We start from the raw sequence: 21,012 nt of genomic DNA on the forward strand, positions 1-21,012 counted from the left end.
AGCTCCAGGCTCTGCAGCGGCCTCGCTCGACAGCAACGCAGTTCTGACATTTAAATCCTCAGGTCGCGGGCCGCGGAAACGCTCCTAGGCACCGCCCCCTTCGCAGGGCTCCTATGATTGGGCGAGGCTGAGCCCGGCTGGCCAATGGTGAGGCGACAGCAGCTTCCCGGAAGTGGCGGCGGGGTCCGGCATTCCGCGGCCTCGCGGCAGGCTAGCTGGCGGACCCAGCCCTCCGCGGGTGGCTGGCGCTATGAGTTCCTTCCAGGGGCAGATGGCCGAGTACCCGAGCATCTCCATAGATCGCTTCGACAGGGAGAATCTGAGGGCGCGCGCCTACTTCCTGTCGCACTGCCACAAGGGTGAGCGAGCGCGGCGTGCCGCCCACTCCCTGGGGACCCGGGCTGCGCGGGTTCGGGCCCCCACCCCGGGGAAGTGGCCCGGGAGCTGGAGAGGAGGGACGTCGGGGGCCCGGGGCCTGGAGCGAGGGGCTGCGGGCTTTGGCAGGCCAGGAGGGAGACTAGCAACTGCGCCTCGCCCCAGTCCGGCTCTTCAGCCTCGGAGCTTTCTTTTCTCATCTGTGCATCTGCCGGCTGCGCACTGAACCCAGGCAGTTTGATCTGGAGGCGCTCCTTGCGGCCAGTAGTCAGAGGTTGGCGAGGATTAGCTGGTTCTCCCACCTCCTCGCTACTATGTTAGGAAGGAGAAGGTGATGGAATTCCGCCACACTCCCCAGACATTAACAGGCAGGCACATCTCACCCTGAAATCAAACACCCTGCCAGCAAACTCGCCAACTGCAAGCCATCTCCCCGCCACCCCCACCCCCCAAAAAAACACCACCCCCTCCCTTAGATGGTTTGCCCACATCCAACAGAAAAGGTTCATTTTCGTTTACCTTGTAGATGGCCAGGTCAGTCAACCAGGATGCTAAGATTTCACAGCTGGAGGCGGTTAGGGATGAAGCCTGAAGCTTCAACCCCTAATGATATGGCCTCCAGACTAGACGCTCCAGGCAGGGCAGAGGGTCTCTAAAACATGCTAGCCAGTCTCCAGAGGTGGCATACCGCTCATTTCACAGCCGTTGTCCGTCTTTAATATCTATCATGCTGATTAATGAGTCACTAACTTCACCAACGAAAACAGTTTTAACATCATTATGCTAATTAGCACAGCCTTTGGCCTGGATGAGGGGTGAAGGTGAGCTTGGGTACTCTGGTAGCTGCTGGTAGGAGTGTGGGCTTGCAGAGTAGCTTGAGAAGGATATCCCGCCCACTCCTGAAGGTTGAATCAGGGCATAACAAACATATACACATGCATATTATACGGGGTAATTTTAAAGTAAATTACAGATACTGGGCATTGTCCTTCCTCACCAGTTGGTGTGAAGACCAACTGTTGTCTTGTGTGTGGAATCAGTCAGTCACTTTAATCTGGTGTAAATTGTTGACATTAAATACTTTGGAGAAACACTTCTTTCTTGCACAAAGCCGCCAATTATCTATCTTTTTAAAAAATATATTTTATTGATTTTTTACAGAGAGGAAGGGAGAGGGATAGAGAGTTAGAAACATCGATGAGAGAGAAACATCGATCAGCTGCCTCCTGCACACCTCCTACTGGGGATGTGCCCACAACCAAGGTACATGCCCTTGACCGGAATCGAACCTGGTACCCTTCAGTCCGCAGGCCAACGCTCTATCCACCGAGCCAAACCAGTTAGGGCCAATTATCTATCTTTAATGAGGAAAATCTGAAGCTCCTCTCCATTTGCTAAATAGCTCTGTGAGCCTCTTTAATAAGGGTCTTCTGCTTATTCTTGAGAATAACTTTTTTGGGGTCTTTTTTTTTTTTTTCATTGAGAATCTGCTGCTGGATGCAGATGCCCCTGTTTTTACCTTTTGTGTTAAGTCTCACTGGAGTTTCTGAATGTGTTAGCTGTGATTAAATTATGGCAAAGGGGCTTGCCTTTGGGTTCTCGAATTATGTGTGGGTCTGTTTACTCAACCAGGGGTGTAAACTCATCGAGGGCAAGCACTCAACTTCTGCTTTTGGTGTTTTCCTATGTTGCCTTCTGGTGGTTTTTAACCGTTTTGGGAAAGAGATGTTTTTGAATGTTCTGTGGATCCCCCTCCACCAATTCACATGTTGAAGCCTTTAACCCCAATATGATTGTATTTGGAGATAGGGCATTTAGGAAGTAATAAGGTGAAATGAGGTCCTAAGGGTGGGGTCTTAATTTGAAGAGGAAGAAATCTCTCTCTCTCCCCCCCCCCCCCCCCCACACACACACGGAAAAGTCACGTGAGCAGACAGCAAGAAGGTCTGCAAGCCAGAAAGAGAGGTCTTATTAGAATCCAGCCTTGGACTTCAGCCTCTAGAACTCTGACAAATAAATTTCTGCTGTTTAAACCCCCAGTCTATTGTATTCTGTTATGACAGTCAGGGCTAGTCACCCAGTGTTGGGGAGAACCCCTCTGGAGACAACTTATGATTTATTCTGGTCAAGGAAGGAAGAAAAGGCCCCAGAAAGGAGTCTCTGGGTGCACTTCTAACTGCACAAAGCAGGGCTGTCATAACAGAATACCATAGACTGGGGGGTTTAAACAACAGCCCTTTGGTGCAAATGTTACCTGTGTTTCAATGTCATCTTTCTGTGTCGGTTAATTTGGCAGGCTAATACATAATATCTGATAAAATCTATGAGCCACTTTGCTAGAAAAGTTGCACGTAAACATGTTAATATCACATTTTGATACAATTTGGGGTAGGCGATGATCCACTTGATGCTAGTTTATGGGCCATCTGGAACCCAGTGCTGTACTTGGAGTGGGATAGACTTTACTAACCATCACTGAGGCCTGGAAGAAGGCAGGGGACCCATGGCCTGAGAGAGTCACCCAGTACTGGGGAGGACCCCTTCAGGGGACAACTTATGATGATTTATTCTGGTCAAGGAAGAAAGAAAAGGCCCCACAGAGGAGTCTCTGGGTGCACTTCTAACAGCACAAAGCAAATTCACTCAGGCTCTACTGGCCACTCGTCAGGAAGGGACCTGGAGAGTGGGTGGGGGTCTTGCTAAAACAGCTGGAGAGTGCTGCCTACTGACTTAGTTTCAGAGCAGGAGCAGAGTTCTGAGTCTGCCTCCTTTTTGCCATGACATAAACTCTCTGGAAACCCCAATTACTGAGATGCCTGCCCTCCGTGCACCCGTTGGTCCTAAACACCTGGGCCAGGAGTGATCTGAGAAGATTCACCCTCCAAGGAGGCAGGTGGGTTGTCCTTTGGAGGCACCTGTCCAGTGAAGGCCTGCCACGTGAGGTGTGGTGACTGCCTTGTGTTCACTGGAGTCAACGATCACCACCTATGAACTGAGGCATGTGTGTAGGTGGTAATTAGGATTATTAGAATTTGTTTGATCTAACTAAACAATTTAGAAGTATTTGGTCATTGTTATCTAGGCCTTTGCATGCTCAAGGTCAGAGTCTATTAGAATGCACTCTGTATTGAATGTGCTATTTGGTGTAAATGTTACCTGTGTTTAAATGTCATCTTTCTGTGCCTGTTAATTTGGGAGACTGTGGAACAAGTCTGCGTGGATAGACATAGCCCACTTTTCAACCCAGCAGTCACAGTAGGCGTGAAGATAACACAACTCTTCTTATTCTGGGCTAAGCCTGGAGGATTTCCTAGAGAATTCTGTGGAAGCAAGCTTGAATTTTAAGATGGACTAACTTAAGGGATAAATTGAATGTGTCACAGAGAGCAAGGACTGAGGGTGATTGGATTGAAATGAAAGAAGGGGGTAAAGGAAGTTGCTGGAAGGAGTTCTGAATGAGACCCTGGTCACTCTTTTTCTGTGGCTGTTCAGAGTGATTTAGATTCCGCCCTAAGACTCAGGGAACCATTCTCCTTTTAAATGGCTTCTGATGGCTCAGAGGAAGAGATGGTCAACTTTTAGTGGTTCCTGTCCTATGTTCAGACTGATTCTTCACCTGCAGAAGAGTCAATAGCCTATATGATAAAAGTGAACCTGTCATGTATTTTCTCTTAAAAGGAAGTAAAAAAGAGCAGACAACTGAATTTCCTTGGGCTAAGTAAGACTTTGAAAATATAATGTGTTTATGTTTTTTTATTTTTTTGTTTTTAGATCACATGAAAGGGTTAAGAGCCCCTGCCTTGAAAAGAAGGTTGGAGTGCAGGTAATTTTTTTGCTACTTATTTGTGTATGTGTCTGTCTTTATCCATTTTAATTGAGCCATAAAACCTATACTGAAGAGTACATATGTTATAAGGGTACAATCTGAAGAACTTTTACAAGTGAAGCTTCCACCCAAATCAAGAAATAGAACAGAACCAGTATCCCCGTTCGTCCTCCCAGTCAGCCCCCTCTCCCTAAGGTCACCTCAGTTTTGACTTTTGTCATCATGGGTTAGCTCTGACTTTTGAACTTTAAGTAAATAGAATCATACTGAACAGACTTTTCTCTTTCACTTAACATCTTTGTATGACTCACCCATACTTTTGCGTGCAGCAGCAATCTGTTCGTTTTTATAAGAGAGTGTATGTGTAAGTCGTTGTCTCAGTGTAAGGAATCATATAATATTGTTGGATTTTTCTTAAAGCTGAACTATTGTATTCTTTCCATCAGCCATTCTCTAAATCTAAATTCCAGATTCCCAAGATACCTATTTGGGAAGGGCCCCATTGACTTTTTGACTTTTGAACCAACCAGTGGATGTCAGGCTAAGTGCTATCTGCTAAGGGATATCAATAGTCTATGTTCTTGATAATGACTGTTATATTTATTGAATATTTATATATATTCAGGGCACTGCATGTTTATCAGTTCAGCAGTTCCTTTGAGTGCCTGTGATGAGTCGAGCACTGTGCTGGATGTTGAGGACACAATAGTGAGCAACCCAGATGAAAATCCCTGTCTTCTTGGGGCTGACATCCTCCTTGGAGCCTTTTGATAACCTTTTGAATAAATATTCCTACTATTTAGATATTTTATTATTATTATTATTGTTATAGATATTATTTCTATTTTACAGATGAGGAAACTGAGGAACCAGAGAGGTTAAATTAGTTGCCCAAGGTCACACAGCCAGTAGGTGGCAGGACCAGGATTTCAACCAGGTCTGTCTGATTTTAGAGCCTGTGTATTAGTTACCTATTGCTGTGTAATAAATTACCCTAAAACATAGTGACTTAAACCAACTAATAATGCATTCTCTCAGTTTCTGTGGGTCAGGAATTCATGGGGCACAGTGAGGATGGCTGGTTTCTGCCTGACTGGGGCTGACCTGAAGGCTCATTCTTTCCATGTGTGACACCTGGGCTGAGAAGACTCAAATGCCTAGGGCTTCTTGGGCATGCCTGTGTCCAAAAAAATCTCTTCAGCATATTGTTTCAGGATAGCTGGACTTCTCCTCCTCCTCCCCCTCCCCCCTCTCCCTTCCCTTCCCCCCTCTCTTCCTCCTCCTCTTCCCCCTTCTCCTCCTCCTCTTCCCCCATCCCTCTTCTTCTTCCCCCTTCCTTTCCACCTCCTCCTTCCCTTCCTCCTCCTTCCCTTCCCCCTCATTCCCTTCCTCCTCCTCCTCCTCCTCCTTCTTTTTTTTTTAATGCTCTTCCAAAGACATGTTTATTGATTTTCAGAGAGAGAGGTAGGAAGGGAAAGAGATAGAGAGAGAAAAACATTGATGTGAGAGAGAAACCTCCATTGGTTACCTCTCCTATGCACCCTAACAGGGGATTGAACCTTCAGCCTATGTATGTGCCCTGGCTGTGGAATCGAACCTGCCACCTTTCAGTGCACAGGGCGACACTCCCACCAACTGAGCCATACTGGCCAGGGCAGGATAGCTGGATTCCTTAAATGGAAACTAAGAAAAAAAAAAAAAAAAAAAGAGTGTATGTCCCAGGAGAGAGTTAGCAGGCAGCCATATCGCCCAGAGATCTATCCTCAAAAGTCCTGCAATATTGCTTCCATCATGTTCTGTTGCTTAAGACAGTTACAGAGTCCTACCCAGGTTCAGGGGGAGATTAATATAGAGACCTCCTGTCATTTGAGGAATTTCCATGTCCATTTTGTGAGAAGATTGTATGGATGGGGATATATATTAGTGTGAGCATATTTGGAAAATACGGTCTGCCACAGATTATATTCCTAACCTTTAAGTTATACTGTTGAATTTTTAAAATTTATCATGAAATTGACCTCTGCTCACTTAAAAAACAAACAAAAAACTCTCAAACAAAATAGAATAGACTTATATGAAGCAAAATACAGAAGTCTTCTGTTCCCCCGCCCCCCCCATACACCCTTTCCATTTCCCATTTGATGGTATCTTTCTAGACATACCTGATCATGTACAATAATGCATCTTTAACATAAAATTGATGAGGGCCAACCTTTTGAGGAGATCAGAGGACACTGTTTTTTCTGTCTGCTTCTTCCCCATCCCTTTACACTCTGGATGGGACCAAGATAGTTACTGGGGTGCTGGCATGTTGGGAACTACACTTAACACTTCGTGTGCCAGTTCACATTTTGAATTATTCGAGATGAACTAATATATGATGAAATGTATTATCTAGTCACCAAAATGTCTCATTTTGGATCCTACTGAAGTAGCTTTTTTTCCTTTCTCTTTCAGCTTGAAGGTTTACTTGTACTGTTCGCCTGTTACTAAAGAGTTGTTGTTAACTAGCCCGAAATACAGGTTTTGGGAGAAAAGAATTGTAAGTTTTATTTTTTGAATGATGCCAATTTTTTTTTTTTACCGGGAAATATTTTTTGAGGTAGATAGAACAAAACATTGGAATTATTCAAAGCCAAATTCCTCGCACACTACGTTCATTATAATATTAATATTTAGCCTTTTGTAATTAAGAAGTTTAAAAGAGGTCAACATTTTATATTTCAGTTTGCTTTTCTTATCCCTCAATAGTTTAATCTTGGTTCTTAGTTTTTTTTTTGTGGTTGTTTTTTTTTCTATATTTTATTGATTTTTTACAGAGAGGAAGGGAGAGAGATAGAGAGTTAGAAACATCGATGAGAGAGAAACATCGATCAGCTGCCTCCTGCACATCTCCCACTGGGGATGTGCCCGCAACCCAGGTACATGCCCTTGACCGGAATCGAACCTGGGATCTTTCAGTCCGCAAGTGGCCGCTCTATCCACTGAGCTAAACCGGTTTCGGCGAATCTTGGTTCTTAGTTTTATCTCTTTGAATTTCTGGCTAAGTTGCATTTTAATACTCTAAAGTGTAAAATGGTCATTAACATAATTAATAAATCATTTATTTAGACCATGGGATAGTTTAGGAAAAATAAATAAAACTTGTGGGTTATAATAAAAAATGGTTAAGAAACAGAATAAAAATGGAATGAGTAATTTTGAATCTGGCAGAATAAAATGGATCTAATTAATGGAAGGGAGATACAGTAAAGGGGAGAAAAACAGAAGTATGCTACTTAGAAAATGTGAAGATGCCAGGAAAAGTTTTGTTATAACAATAATTACTATAAATATCAATGGATTTAATTTAATTATTGATCGAAAGACAAATTCTCAGTTGAGGTTAAAAAATAAGAAAGATCCACTAGCCTTTGTCTACAAGAGATATAGTTGAAACAAAAAGGATAAATGCAGGTTAAAATGGGAATAAAAAGGGAAAACCTATACTAAACAGTTAGACTCTAAAAATGCCAGAGTGGCAATTTTTATGTCAAAGAAAGTAGAATTGAAAGGAAAAAAAATTCCTAAGTTTCAAAGAGGATGTTATTTACTGTTAAAAGGAACAATGGGTCAAGAAGATAAGAAGGTACATGCAATTGACAAGGTAACATCAAACCAGATAAAGTAATAATGATCACCCATATTGATTAGAGGAAAAGAACCACAGTAAGTGAATAGAACTAGGGCTCATTATGTGGGTTAAACCCTAAGTAATTGTGGGAACTGGCAGAGAAGTCTGAACAAGTGTCATAATCTGTTTGTTGTTGGACTGCTGACAGCTTTCAATTTCCCCCTCCACACTCTCTGAAAAGCAATGGGGCAAATAGCCTTGGGTGAGGATTCACAACAACAAAAAGATGCATATAAAAATACAGAATACTAAAAGGAAATTAATAACAGCAATGCATTTTTTGACAGTTGTTATAAGGTATTGTATTTGATAATTTAGACAAAGTGGATAGATATCTGGAAAAGTAGGAAAATACCAAATTGAGGCAAGAAAAGTGGAAAACTTGAATAAATCAGTAACCATCCAAGAAATTAAAACAATTTTTAAAGATCTTTTCTTAAATGAAGCCCCAGGCCCAGATAGTTTTATAAATGCATTTGCCAAATATTAGAGAACAAATAATCCCTATACTCGATGAATTGTTATAGGAGTAATAAAAAGATAAGCCACTCAACCCTGCTGCCAAAATCCTATATAATAAAAGCATAGTATGCAAATTTTCCCTTCTACTGGAGTTCTTCCAGGAGTTAAACCAGGGGAAGGGAGGGAGGCCCCAGCAATGGCAGGCGACCAGGGGAAGGGAGGGAAAACCTGGCCGGCAGACAGCAGCCACTAGGTACCCTACAAGTGCATGAATTTTGTGCACTGGGCCTCTAGTCCTATATAATAAAAACCTAATATGCTAAATGTCCAGTCAGCTGGTTGGCCGTTCAGCCAATCAAAGTGTAATATGCTAATGTTATGCTAAGGCCACTCAACCACTCGCTATGACGTGCACTGACCACCAGGGGGCAGGCACTCCGACCAGTAGGTTAGCTTGCTGCTGGGGTCCGGCCGATCGGGACTGAGTGAGATGGGCCAGACACGCCCTGGAGCCCTCCACAGTCCCTCCCGGGCTGGCCAACCTCCCGCATCCCTCTCTGGCCCCAATCGTGCACCGGTGGGGTCCCTAGGCCTGGCCTGTACCCTCTCGCAATCTGGGACCCCTTGGGGAATGTTGGAGAGCCAGTTTTAGCCCAACAGCGGAACCACCGGTCACTATGACGTGCACTGACCACCAGCGGGCAGATGCTCAATGCAGGAGCTGGCCCCCTGGTGGTCAGTGTGCTCCCACAGTGGGAGCGCTGCTCAGCCAGAAGCCGGGCTCACCGCTGGCGAGCGCAGCAGCAGTGGTGGGAGCCTCTCCCACCTCCGTGGCAGCACTAAGCTGTCAGTGGGACATCCCCCGAGGGGTCCCAGACTGCGAGAGGGCATAGACCAGGCTGAGGGACTCCCCCCGAGTGCATGAATTTCGTGCACGGGCCTCTAGTAGATAATAATAGTACATTGGGGGGAAAAGGCCATTGCATATGTAAACATAAAAAGGTGAATAATTATGTTCATTCATTCATCATCTATTTATTGAATGCCTTTCCGTGTCAGCTATTGTTCTAGTAAAATGTGCAAGTACACCTTGGAGCACTCTGTAGCAGCTCAGATATGTGAATTCGGCCAACATATCAGGGATGGATCCACAGTGTTCTGTAGCACAAAACCTAAACACATAGAACACATAACTGTGTTTTACAAAGACTCAGGTTCAAGGGATGAGGAGGTGAAGGGAAGAAGATTGAATTCGTGGAAATACAATGGCTGTCAAAGGAGATATGAGTTTATAAGGCACTTAATATATGTTACCACATTAACCTCAAGAAAGGTATTATTTTAGCTTTATCATGTTTTCAAGACGTTTAAAACATTTATTTTAGTGAATGTTATAGAGAGCCTACAACTTCTTCTCTTAGTCCCCTTTCTATGTTTGAGATGGCAAAGGCCTACAAAGCAATGAAAAACTGTGGAAATATATAATGTGATATATACATGACCTCTTATTTTATTTTAATAGATATCAATTGAAATTGAAACTCCTACCCAGATATCCTTAGTTGATGAAGCATCAGGCGAGGTAACTAAATTTTAAATGTCATGTTTTTGAAAATTAATACTTAGTGCTAAAATGATTATTTACCTTTAGCCTTGATTTTGAATGCTCATTTAACCATAAATAAAAATTATAATAATTGAGTGAGTTTGTGGGAAAGTACACCATGTATAACATACTTATTCTTTACCTCCCAAGGACTGGATATGACTTCTGTCAGAACGACTCCTTTCTAATATTACATGCTAATGATGGGAATGCCAGTTGTTGATATTACTATGGGATGTCATTGTCACATTTAATAAGCTTATTATAAATGTTCAGGATATAAAATGGTGCTTAATATTTTTGCAGCAAATTTATGTATATTGTGATTTTTTTCCTGAATCATTGCATTTTCTTTTTCATCTTTATCTTTTTCTCTTTTCTTTCCCCTACCCCCCTGAATAATTTTCCTATTCTGGAAAAAAAATCTGGTCCAAGTTGATCTATTTATTTTTTGTCCTTAAATTTAGAAGCAGGTGCTTTTGTGTTTGAGTGTATTATTTTAATAATAAATAGGACTATGGACCTACCTTTTATTTGGTGTTTTTTAAAAATATATATTTTTAATGACTTCAGAGAGGAAGGGAGAGGGAGAGAGAGATAAAAACATCCATGATGAGAGAGAATCATTGATTGGCTGCCTCCTGCACACCCCACACTGGGGATCGAGCCTGCAACCGGGGCATGTGCCCTGATCGGGAATCAAACCGTAACCTCCTGGTTCATAGGTTAACACTCAACCACTGAGCCACACTGGCTGGACTTATTTTGCTGTTTTTACCTGAAATTATATCTAGAGCTAGGAGGTATTTTCCTAATATTTGGCAAATCTAGTGAATATTTGTTCCACAGCCCGATTATAACCTGCTTTGTTGACATGGTGAACTCTGAGAGGGGTCCTTTGTTGTGCGACTGTGATCAGACAAGCCCTGACTTTTCACATTTCCTCTTGGAGAGGACCAGGCATTTGAAGCACTCCTCATCAAAGCATCGTCCTGAGGGAGGACTGCACGGCCAGTTTAGGGTGGGTTAAAAGGATGGCCTGAACCTTTCTCAGTGCCAACCTGAGATCAGTTAGCTGACATGTTTTGGACACTTAATCTCATTGCCTTGCTACCTTGTGACATATGTTGGTGAAAGGCTTTCTTAAAATTGGGCCCTAGGCAGCAGATAGCTCTCGTTGAGCAGAATCTTCTGTCCACTCAGGCAGTTTCTTTTCGTGCTCTGTGGCTTTTGTGTGTTGTGTTTCCAGCTCTAACCAGGAGACCCTGTTTTAAAGGGGCCTTGGGAATGAATGAAGTTAGTCTTATGGGAGAAGCTGGTGTGTCCAGAGTTCTGCCCACCATTCCCCCTACTCCGCCCCCACTCTGCCCTGAGGACTGAGAGGCAGTATTGCACATCAGGCTCAGCTCCAACAGGATGGTGTGCAGTATGGTGACTTGGGACCAGGCTACACCACTCACTCTTTCTTTTCTTTTTTCTTTTCTTTTCTTTTCTTTCTTTCTTTTCGTTTTCTTTTCTTTCTTTTCTTTCTTTCTTTCTTTCTTTCTTTCTTTCTTTCTTTCTTTCTTTCTTCCCTCCCTCCCTCCCTCCCTCCCTCCCTCCCTTCCTTCCTTCCTTCCTTTTCTTTCCAAATAACAGCTTTATGAGATATAATTCACATACCTTACAATTCACCCCACTTAAGGTGTACATTTCAATGGTTTTAACTATATTTACAGACATATATCCATCATCATAATCAATTTAGAATATTTTCATCACTCATAAAGAAACCCTGTACCCATTAGCAGTTACTCCCTAATTCTTCCTCCCTTCAGCCCCTGGCAACTACTATTTTACTTGAAATCTCTATAGATTTGCTTATTCTGGAAATTTCATATAAATTGCATCAGACAAATGTGACTTCTTTCACTTTACCTAATGCTTTCAAAGTTTATCCATGTTGTAGTATATATGAGTATTTCATTTCTTTTTATGGCCAAATACTATCCCATTGTATGGATAGACCACATTTTGTTTATTCATTCATCATTTGCTAGACCTGTGGACTGTTTCTTCTCTTTGGCTAGTATGAATAATGCTGCTATGAACATTCATGTACAGGTTTCTGTGTGGACCTAAGTGTTCATTTCTTTTGTGTATGTACACAAGTGTTCATTTGCTGTATCATATTGTAACTCAACGTTTAACTATTTTGTGGCAAGGATTTCACTTGTTTCCAGAGTTTGGAGAGAGAGAGGAAATGAGGAGAAAAGGCACATTCTTAAGAAGTACTTGAATATGTTCTATTAAGGAGAGATTTATTTAGCTGGGTCCTAATGATAACTTATTTTCTTTTTCTTTTTAGAAGGAAGAGATTGTTGTGACTCTCTTACCAGCTGGTCATTGCCCAGGATCAGTTATGTAAGGGAACTCATCTATTTTGCCATTTTATTATATGTAGAATTGTCTAATATTTATAGAAATACATTTTTAAGGTTTAGCAACTAATATGTATAGGGAGATTTGATTATTTTTATGGCACTTTCTTTAATCTTTGTTTCCAAATTGAACTTGGGGGGCTGAGGTGAATATCAAGTTTGAAATGTGGGTTTCTTTATCATGGAAGTCTTCAATAGCTATTTCTCCATTAGTTTTACATTTTCCTATCACATGGATTTTTCTCTCCATGAAAAGGAATGATCTCAATATATAGTTGAGAGTGCTGACATATTTCTGGGGACATCTATTGCAAACTCAATGGAATCTTCGTGTGCCATTTTTTTCTACCCCATGGAATAGGTGGCAGCTGAGTGCCTGGTGTGGTTTAGAGATTATTGAAATTCCATTAACACTAGGTCATAGTGGTGTGTTTGGCAGGAAACATTTGCTGTGGAATTAGTATTTGCTTTATTAGGGTTTTGTATGAGACTGAGAAATCACTAATATATATTTTCTTCACAGGTTTTTATTTCAGGGTGATAATGGAACTGTCTTGTACACAGGAGACTTCAGATTGGCCAAAGGAGAAGCTGCCAGAATGGAGCTTCTGCATTGCGGGGGCAGGTACTGGGCTTTGTGTAAGGCTGCACCATTGGAAAAGTTTTATTGCCCGTTTGCCCCAAATACAAGCCTTTGCTTTTCTTAGAAATCAAACTTGATTGTAATATTTGTAATAGCAAAGCTAATTTTTATTCTTGAAACATTTTTCTTCAACATTCTGTGTGTTAATTGGTGTAGTAGATAAGTGAATTTGTCAAAGTTCACTGAACCATGTGTGCAAAATCTGTATATTTTATTGTATGGAAATCACTTCTCAGCAAAGTTGTTTTAACAAAATACTCCAAATGGAATAGAACATCATGTAAAATAACTGAGGATTTAAACTTTCTAGATGATTATTTCACATTAGCTTAACATCAGTTTTTTTTTCCCCCAGAGTGAAAGACATCCAAAGTGTGTACTTAGATACTACTTTCTGCGATCCCAAATTTTATCAAATTCCTAGTCGAGTAAGTCTCTCTGGAGAAATGGGGTGAGAACCTGGGCATGGCATATTTCTAGTAGAAAGTTTGTGGGATAACAAATCAGGTCATAATTGTTCCCATTGGCATTAATATTTGGGAATATTGGGAATGGAAAGAAAAGATAAGTGTGCTATTCTTTTCTTTTTAATACTTTCATAATCTCAGATTTATTTGTTGTTGAATTTATTGGGGTAACATTGGTTAATAAAATTGTACACGATTTGGGTATACAGTTCTACAACACATTATCTATATTTTGTAATATGTGTTTACCACCCCAAGCCAAGTCTCCTTCCATCATCATTTAATCCCCCCTTACCCTCTTCTTCCTCCCCCCATTCATAACCATACTGTTGTCTGTGTTCATGAGTCTTTTTTTCTTTTCTTAGTGTCTTCACTCTTCTCATGCAGCTCCCAAACCCTGCTCCTCTGACAGCTGTCTGTCTGTCATGAGTTTGTCTCCACTTTGTTAGTTTATTTTGTTCATTAGATTCCACATAGAAGTGAAATCATGTGGTACTTGTTTTTCTCTGAATGGCTTATTTCACTGGGTAAGTGATATTCTTAAAATTGTTAAATGCCTTTTAATAAAACACCCTGCCAGGGAGAGTGTCTGAGTGGAATTTTGGAGCTGGTTCGGAGCTGGATCACTCGGAGTCCATACCATGTTGTGTGGCTGAACTGCAAAGCAGCGTACGGGTATGAGTATCTGTTCACCAACCTTAGTGAAGAATTTGGACTCCAGGTACGGTGGAAGCTTTCTTTTCTGCTGGTCCTTTTCATTCTCCCCACTTCACCTTTCCTCCCCCTCCCAACCCCACCAAAACTGAAAACAAAGATGGAAACAGCCTGTCAATACATACGTGTGGCCCAGGTTGGCAGCCGCTCTGAAGTAACGTCATCTTTATTTATTCATGTCCACATGCGAGGACTTGGCAGTGATCCAGATAGCTGAGAAGCGCCCTTTGGTGAAATGTCCCATAGAGGAAGTATTTTTTCAAAATCCACGGCCCATGAAATAAATTTAGTGATTATGACCAGCATTGTGAATAAGCTTGAACTAGAGAATATTCGAGTATATTGCTTGCAGTCAGAGTAATTATTATTTTATGAACATTTACGGAGGGAATCAGACACAATACACATGTATGTATGTGTATGTGTACTGAGTTACTGTGGAAAACATATTTCTTACTGTGGGTCATGGTAAAACATGTCTAAAACACCTGTCCCAGAACACTGAGTCTCTGTGGACCTGTATCTGATCAGGCTGCGGGTGAGTTTTCCTTCCCTTCCAGATGGTCCAGTGCTGGGCTCTTGGGACTCTGGGCAGAGAACCCGGTGTGTGTGTGGTGAGTGCTGCTGGGCAGGGAGCCCCTTCCTGCTTGTGCCACATGGAGCCTGTGGCTTCTGCTCTTGTCCCCTAAGACAAGGTGGAGTTTTGGTAATGGTGCTGAATAAACGAAGTGCCGGATTACTTGGGTATTTAAGTTCTACCTCGCTTTCTATCTGTTAATATAGATCCCCCAGCTAACTTGTGCAAAGAACTTAAGGATTATATATAATGTAATCTATACTAATATGCTAATCAGGGCGGACGTCTTCCGGACGACCATCTGGATGTCCTTCTGGACAAAGCTGCAGCAGCTGCCTGAGGCTCAGGCAAGCCGCGGATGGCAGCTGCAGCTGTGAGGGCCAGCCCACGGCTCAGGCAGCCGCATCCGGTTGCGAGACCCGAGGCTCAGGCAGCCATGGTAGCCGCCAGTGGCAGCAGCAGCGGGGTGATGGCAGTGCCTTCCCCTGATTGGCCAGGTCGCCTCCGACAGAGGGAGGCCAGACTGCGGCTTAGGCTGGGGGCCAAGGCAGAGGCAGTTAGAGGCGATTAGACTGGCAGGGGGGCAGTTAGGTACAATCAGGCCAGCAGGCAGGCAGAGGCGGTTAGGGGCGATCAGGCAGGCAGGCAGGCAGGCAGGCGAGTGGTTAGGAGCCAGCAGTCCCGGATTGCGAGAGGCATGTCCGTCAGGATTGGGCCCAAATTGGCAGAGTGGTTAGGGGCGATCAGGCAGGCAGGCAGGCAAGTGGTTAGGAGCCAGCAGTCCTGGATTGTGAGAGGGATGTCCGACTGCCGGTTTAGGCCCTGTGGGATCGGGCCTAAACTGGCAGTCGGACATCCCCCGAGGGGTTCCAGATTGGAGAGGGTACAGGTCAGGCTGAGGGAACCCCCACCCCCCACCCCCATGCACAAATTTTGTGCACCAGGCCTCCAGTTTACCAGAATAAAAAGATCCAGTCTTTTTGCATTTGAAATTTTAAAATTCTTCCCTCCCTTCCTGCCTTCATGAGTCTTAACTTCCTAAGTCCTTCTTTCCTTAATTTATTCCTTCCTTAAATCCTTCTGTCCAAATATATTGGTGTAAAGTTGCCAGTTCTCCATTTTAGGAAGGATTTGCATTCATCTGAGATTTTTGGTGTTAAAATTGCCTTTTTTTCCCTTCATAACTATTTTCTTTTATTTATTTTTTTACAACGAGCTGAGCCTTTCAGTGAGGCCATCAAGTAAATATTTTGCATCCACAAAGGGCTGTGTAGCAACACCATTCAGATATAGTAATATACTTAAATCTTATAACAGACATGACCGATTTAAAAAAAAAACTGTTAGAAATATGTGTCTGAATGGAATTAAGGTGCTGCAGACAAAAATAATTCTTGTTGTAATCCTCAAGTGAGAAATCCAGGTTTTTTAAAATTTATTTTTACAGTTGAGAGTATTACAGATGTCCCCCATTTTCCTCCCTTGGCCCCTCTCCATCTGGCTTCTGCCCTATTCCAGGCCTTCACTGAACTGTTGTCTGTGTCCATGGGCTGTGCTTATATGCATGTACATTCTTTGGTTAATCTCTTCTTGATCCCCCCTCCTTAAAATGGCCTTTTAAATTAGAATCACATAAATTATCCACTATTTTCCTCCTCATGTCCTTTCTTGGCAGAATATACCGGTAATAACTATTTACCAGTCTGAGATTTGTTTTGTAAATTTTAGCGGGGTGTTAAATTGAGCAGGCTGGAAGCTTCTGTTCTGTATGCCTTGCAGGGAGAAACCTTGGGCTGAGAAGGGCTTGGGGATGGGGGAGAGCAGCCCTTCTCTGAACCTCAGTCAACCTGCAGGGAGTCCTCTCTTAATCTCTTTTGGGGAATAGAAACCATTTCAGATCAGGATTTTAAAAAGGGAGAGCAGTGAGGCTTTTGACTAGGGAACCTCAACGATGATCTATGGCAACTTTTTCAGGCTTCTTTATTATTGTGAGGATGAAAGTTTCTATATCATTCCCTCCCGCGCGCCCTTCTTTTTTTTTTTTTTTATCTTCTTCTTGGAGAGGCCAGAAAAGCAAATTCATTGTTACTTCTTAGTCCTTAATAAACAGATAGGGAGTGGAATAGGCCACAGGGTAAGTGTTTATGCTTGGATTCTTTTTATACCTGTCTTGGTATTAATTGCCACAGCAATTTGGCATTATTCTAATCTGTTTTGTTCAAAATGACAATACTTTTTTTGGTGCCATTTCATAATCTTTATATCAACTCAGGTACAGTAGGTTCTTGAATAATGTTTCTTTCAATGTTTCATTATAATGTCAATGAGATGCCTTAGGAACTGAACTCTTGTTTTATATCAGCTAGTACCGTGGTCGGCAAACCGCGGCTCACAAGCCACATGCGGCTCTTAGGCTCCTTGAGTGTGGCTCTTCCACAAAATACCACGTGCGGGCGCTCACGTACAATGCGATTGAAACTTCGTGGCTCATGCGCAGAAGTCGGTATTTGTGGAAGAGCCGGTATTTTGTGGAAGAGCCACACTCAAGGGCCCAAAGAGCCGCATGTGACTTGCGAGCCGCGGTTTGCCGACCACTGAGCTAGTCTATGGTAAAAAATGGTTTTGTTATATGTCATTTTGCACAGTTCTAAGAAGCTACTGATGATGTTAAGAACTAGCTAGAAGCTTTAGGTAAAACTAATACATTGGCATTAATACTTTAAAATGTATTAACCTTAAAATTCTAAAGGTGACCAAGGTTTTTTTGTTTTCTCTGCTTCTGTCCTCCCTGTTTTCATCCAGTAAAGAGGTGTGTGGTAAGGGAGGATGGGTCCCTGCTTCCTAGTCCAGCTCTCTTCCCCCTGCCAAGTATGTTGTGTGCCTATGTTCATGAGTGATTCTTTTTTTGTTTTGTTAATCCTTACCCGAGAATACATTTTTTTCCCCACTGATATTTAGAGAGAGTGGAAGAGTGGAAGGGAGGGTGAGAGACAAAGAGAGAAACATTGATTGAGAGAGACACATCGATTGGTTGCCTCCCGCACGTGCCCCAACTGGGGCTGGAGATTGGGCCTGCAACCAAGATACGTACCTTTGACCAGATTCGAACCTGACCATTCAGTCCAAGGGCCAATGCTCTATCCACTGAGCAAAACTGGCTAGGGCACATTCTTGATTGCTTTTATCTGCTGCATTCACTGCTGTATACCCAATCTATAATAATAAAAGCATAATATGCCAATTAGACCAGATGCCCTTCCAGACTACCTTCCAGAGGAAGCCGGGGCTGCAAGGGAAGCCCAGGTCCTGGGTGCCAGAGGGAAGCCCGTGCTGGCAGCGGGGGGAAGGAAGGCCTACTCTTGCACGAATTTCATGCATTTAGAATAAAGCTTGATATATAGTAGGTGTACAATAGATATTAATTGAATGACTCAGTGGACCGAAGGACTGAAATCCACCAATTGAATCTCCAGAATTTTTTCTTACCACGAACAATAGGTTGTAACACTGACTGGTGGGAAAATGACCTTTGTCCTTTGCCTGTTGACATCCTGACAGAATCCTGATGTGCACTGAAATGCCAAAAACTAGGTTTCAAGAAAGAGGAGTTCCATAACTGGATGATTTATCCCTGCATAATTACTCTTGAGTAATGTATTTGCAGGAATTATAGTTCAAATAATTTTCTTATATAATTTTCCTCAGGTCCATGTGAATAAATTAGACATGTTTCGAAACATGCCTGACATTCTCCACCATCTTACCACAGACCGCAGCACTCAGATCCATGCTTGTCGCCATCCAAAGGTACAGAGTAAATTGCCTTTTATAGTGCTTTTATTTACTTATACATTTTAAAATAATTCTTTATTGTTGAAAGTATTACATTTGTCCTCTTTTTTCCCCCATTGACACCCTTCAGCCTGCCCCCGTCCCCTGCCCCAGGCCCTCACCTCTGCATTGTCTGTGCCCATGGGTTATGCATATATGCATACAAGGTCCTTGGTTGATTACCTCCCACCCAAACACCCTCCCCTGCCTTCCCTCTGAGATTCCACACTCTGAGATTCCACACTCCGTTCCATGCTTCAATGTCTCTGGAACCACTCCGTTCATTAGTTTATTTTTTTACCTATATTCCACATGTGATACTTGTCTTTCTCTGACTAACTTATTTTCCTTAGCATGGTACTCTCCAAGTCCCTCCATGCTGTCTCAAAGGGTACAAGATTCTTCTTTTTTACTGCTGCATAGTACTCCATGGTATAAATGTACCATAGCTTTTTTATCCACTCATCTACTGATGGGCACTTGGGCTGTTTCCAGATCTTAGCTATTGTAAATTGTGCTGCTATGAACATAGGGGTACTTACATTCTTTCTGATTGGTATTTCGGGTTTCTTAGGATATATTCCTAGAAGTGGGATCACTGGGTCAAATGGTAGTTCCATATTTAATTTTTTGAGGAAACTTCATACTGTTTTCCATAATGGCTACACTAGTGTGCATTCCCACCAGTAGTGTACTGGGGTTCCCTTTTCTCCACATCCACGCCAGCATTTGTCATTTGTTAATTTGTTGATGGTAGCCATTCTGATAGGTGTGAGGTGATACCTCATTGTTGTTTTAATTTGCATCTCTCTGATGATCAATGACTTTGAGCATTTTTTTATAAATGCTCAAAGTCATTGATCATTGTATGTTGGTCATTGTATGTTCTCTTTGGAGAAGTGTGTCTATTTAGGTCCTTTGCCCATTTTTTAATTGGATTGTCTGTCTTCCTTCTGTTAAGTTGTATGAGTTCCTTATATATTTTGGATATTAACCCTTTATCAGATGTATCATAGTCAAATATATTCTCCCATGCAGTGGGCTCCCTTTTCGCTTTCTTGATGGTTTCTTTGGCTGTGCAGAAGCTTTTTATTTTGATGTATCCCATTTATTTATTTTCTCCTTAGTTTTCTTTGCCCTAGGAGATGTATTTGTAAACATATTGCTACGAGAGATATCTAAGATTTTGCTACCTATGGTTTCTTCTAGGATTTTTATGGTTTCCCATCTTACATTTAAGTCTTTTATCCATTTTGAGTTTATTCTTGTGTATGGTCTAAGTTGGTGGTCTAGTTTCATTTTTTTGCATGTATCTGTCCAATTTTCCCAACACCATTTATTGAAGAGACTGTCTTGACTTCATTGTATGTTCTTGCCTACTTTGTCAAATATTAATTGAGCATAATGACTTGAATCAATTTGTTCTGTTCCATTGATCTATATACCTGTTCTTGTGCCAGTACCAAGCAGTTTTTATTACAGTGGCTTTGTAGTATAACTTGAAATCTGGTATTGTGGTTCCTCCAACTTTCTTGTTCTTTCTCAAGATTGCTGTGGCTATTTGAGGTCGTTTTTGGTTTTATATAAATTTTGGGGATATTTGTTCTGGATCTGTGAGATATGTTGTTGGTATTTTAATAGGGATTGCACTGAATCTGTAGATTGCCTTGGGTAGTATGGACATTTTAATGATGTTGATTCTACAAATCCATGAACATGGTATATTCTTCACTTGTTTATATCTTCTTCTGTCTCTTTCTTCCAATATCCTGTAGTTTTCCAATACAGTATTTTGCCTCCTTGGTTAAGTTTATTCCTAAGTATTTTAATTTTTTTTTTTTGTTGCAATGGTAAAAGGGATTGCTTGTTTAGTTTCTCTTTCTGAGAAGTCATTATTGGGGTATAAAAAAGCCATTGATTTTTGTGTGTTGATTTTGTATCCTGCTACATTGCCAAATTCATTTATTAAATCTAGTAGCTTTTTGGTGGAGGCTTTAGGGTTTCTGTGTACAATATCATGTCAAATGCAAATAATGAGTGTTTTACTTCTTCCTTTCCAATTTGGATGCCTTTTATTTCTTCTTTTGTCTGCTCACTGTGGCTAGGACTTCCAGTACTATTTTAAATAAGAGTGGTGAAAGCGGACATCCCTGTCTTATTCCTGTTCTTAATGGAAATGGTTTTAGTCTTTGCCCATTGGATATGATGTTCACTGTAGGTTTATCATATATGGCCTTCTATTTCTACTTTGCTGAGAGTTTTTGTCAAAAATGAGTGTTGGATTTTTTTCTAACACTTTTTCTGCATCTATTGATATGGTCATTGATTTTTTTCTTTCAATTTGTTTCTTTCAATTTATCATGTTTATTGATTTGCAAATATTGTACCAACCTTGCACCTTTGGAATAAATCCCACTT

At 41.8% G+C, this 21,012-nt stretch overlaps 1 protein-coding gene across 2 annotated transcripts in view; it reads left to right on the top strand.

Moving 5' to 3' along the window:
• The first annotated feature begins 221 nt into the window (after window positions 1-221).
• Window positions 222-21,012, top strand: part of DCLRE1C (DNA cross-link repair 1C) — a 49,681-nt gene continuing 28,890 nt past the window's right edge. The window contains exons 1-9 of one of the 2 annotated variants that reach the window (XM_070431986.1): window positions 222-359; window positions 4,147-4,198; window positions 6,659-6,743; window positions 9,859-9,918; window positions 12,290-12,345; window positions 12,886-12,987; window positions 13,361-13,433; window positions 14,053-14,193; window positions 14,747-14,800. In XM_070431986.1, the coding sequence (XP_070288087.1) occupies window positions 251-359; window positions 4,147-4,198; window positions 6,659-6,743; window positions 9,859-9,918; window positions 12,290-12,345; window positions 12,886-12,987; window positions 13,361-13,433; window positions 14,053-14,193; window positions 14,747-14,800 (732 nt within the window). In that variant the 5' untranslated portion in view covers window positions 222-250. Of the gene's footprint in view, window positions 360-4,146; window positions 4,199-6,658; window positions 6,744-9,858; window positions 9,919-12,289; window positions 12,346-12,885; window positions 12,988-13,360; window positions 13,434-14,052; window positions 14,194-14,746; window positions 14,801-18,468; window positions 18,571-21,012 lie in introns of both variants that reach the window. The other variant, XM_070431980.1, reaches the window with a different exon arrangement.

Source organism: Myotis yumanensis, unplaced genomic scaffold (assembly GCF_028538775.1).
Source record: "Myotis yumanensis isolate MYYU_CA2020_CCGP unplaced genomic scaffold, mMyoYum1.0.hap1 SCAF_1, whole genome shotgun sequence".
In the NCBI taxonomy this organism is placed as follows: Eukaryota; Metazoa; Chordata; class Mammalia; order Chiroptera; family Vespertilionidae; genus Myotis; species Myotis yumanensis.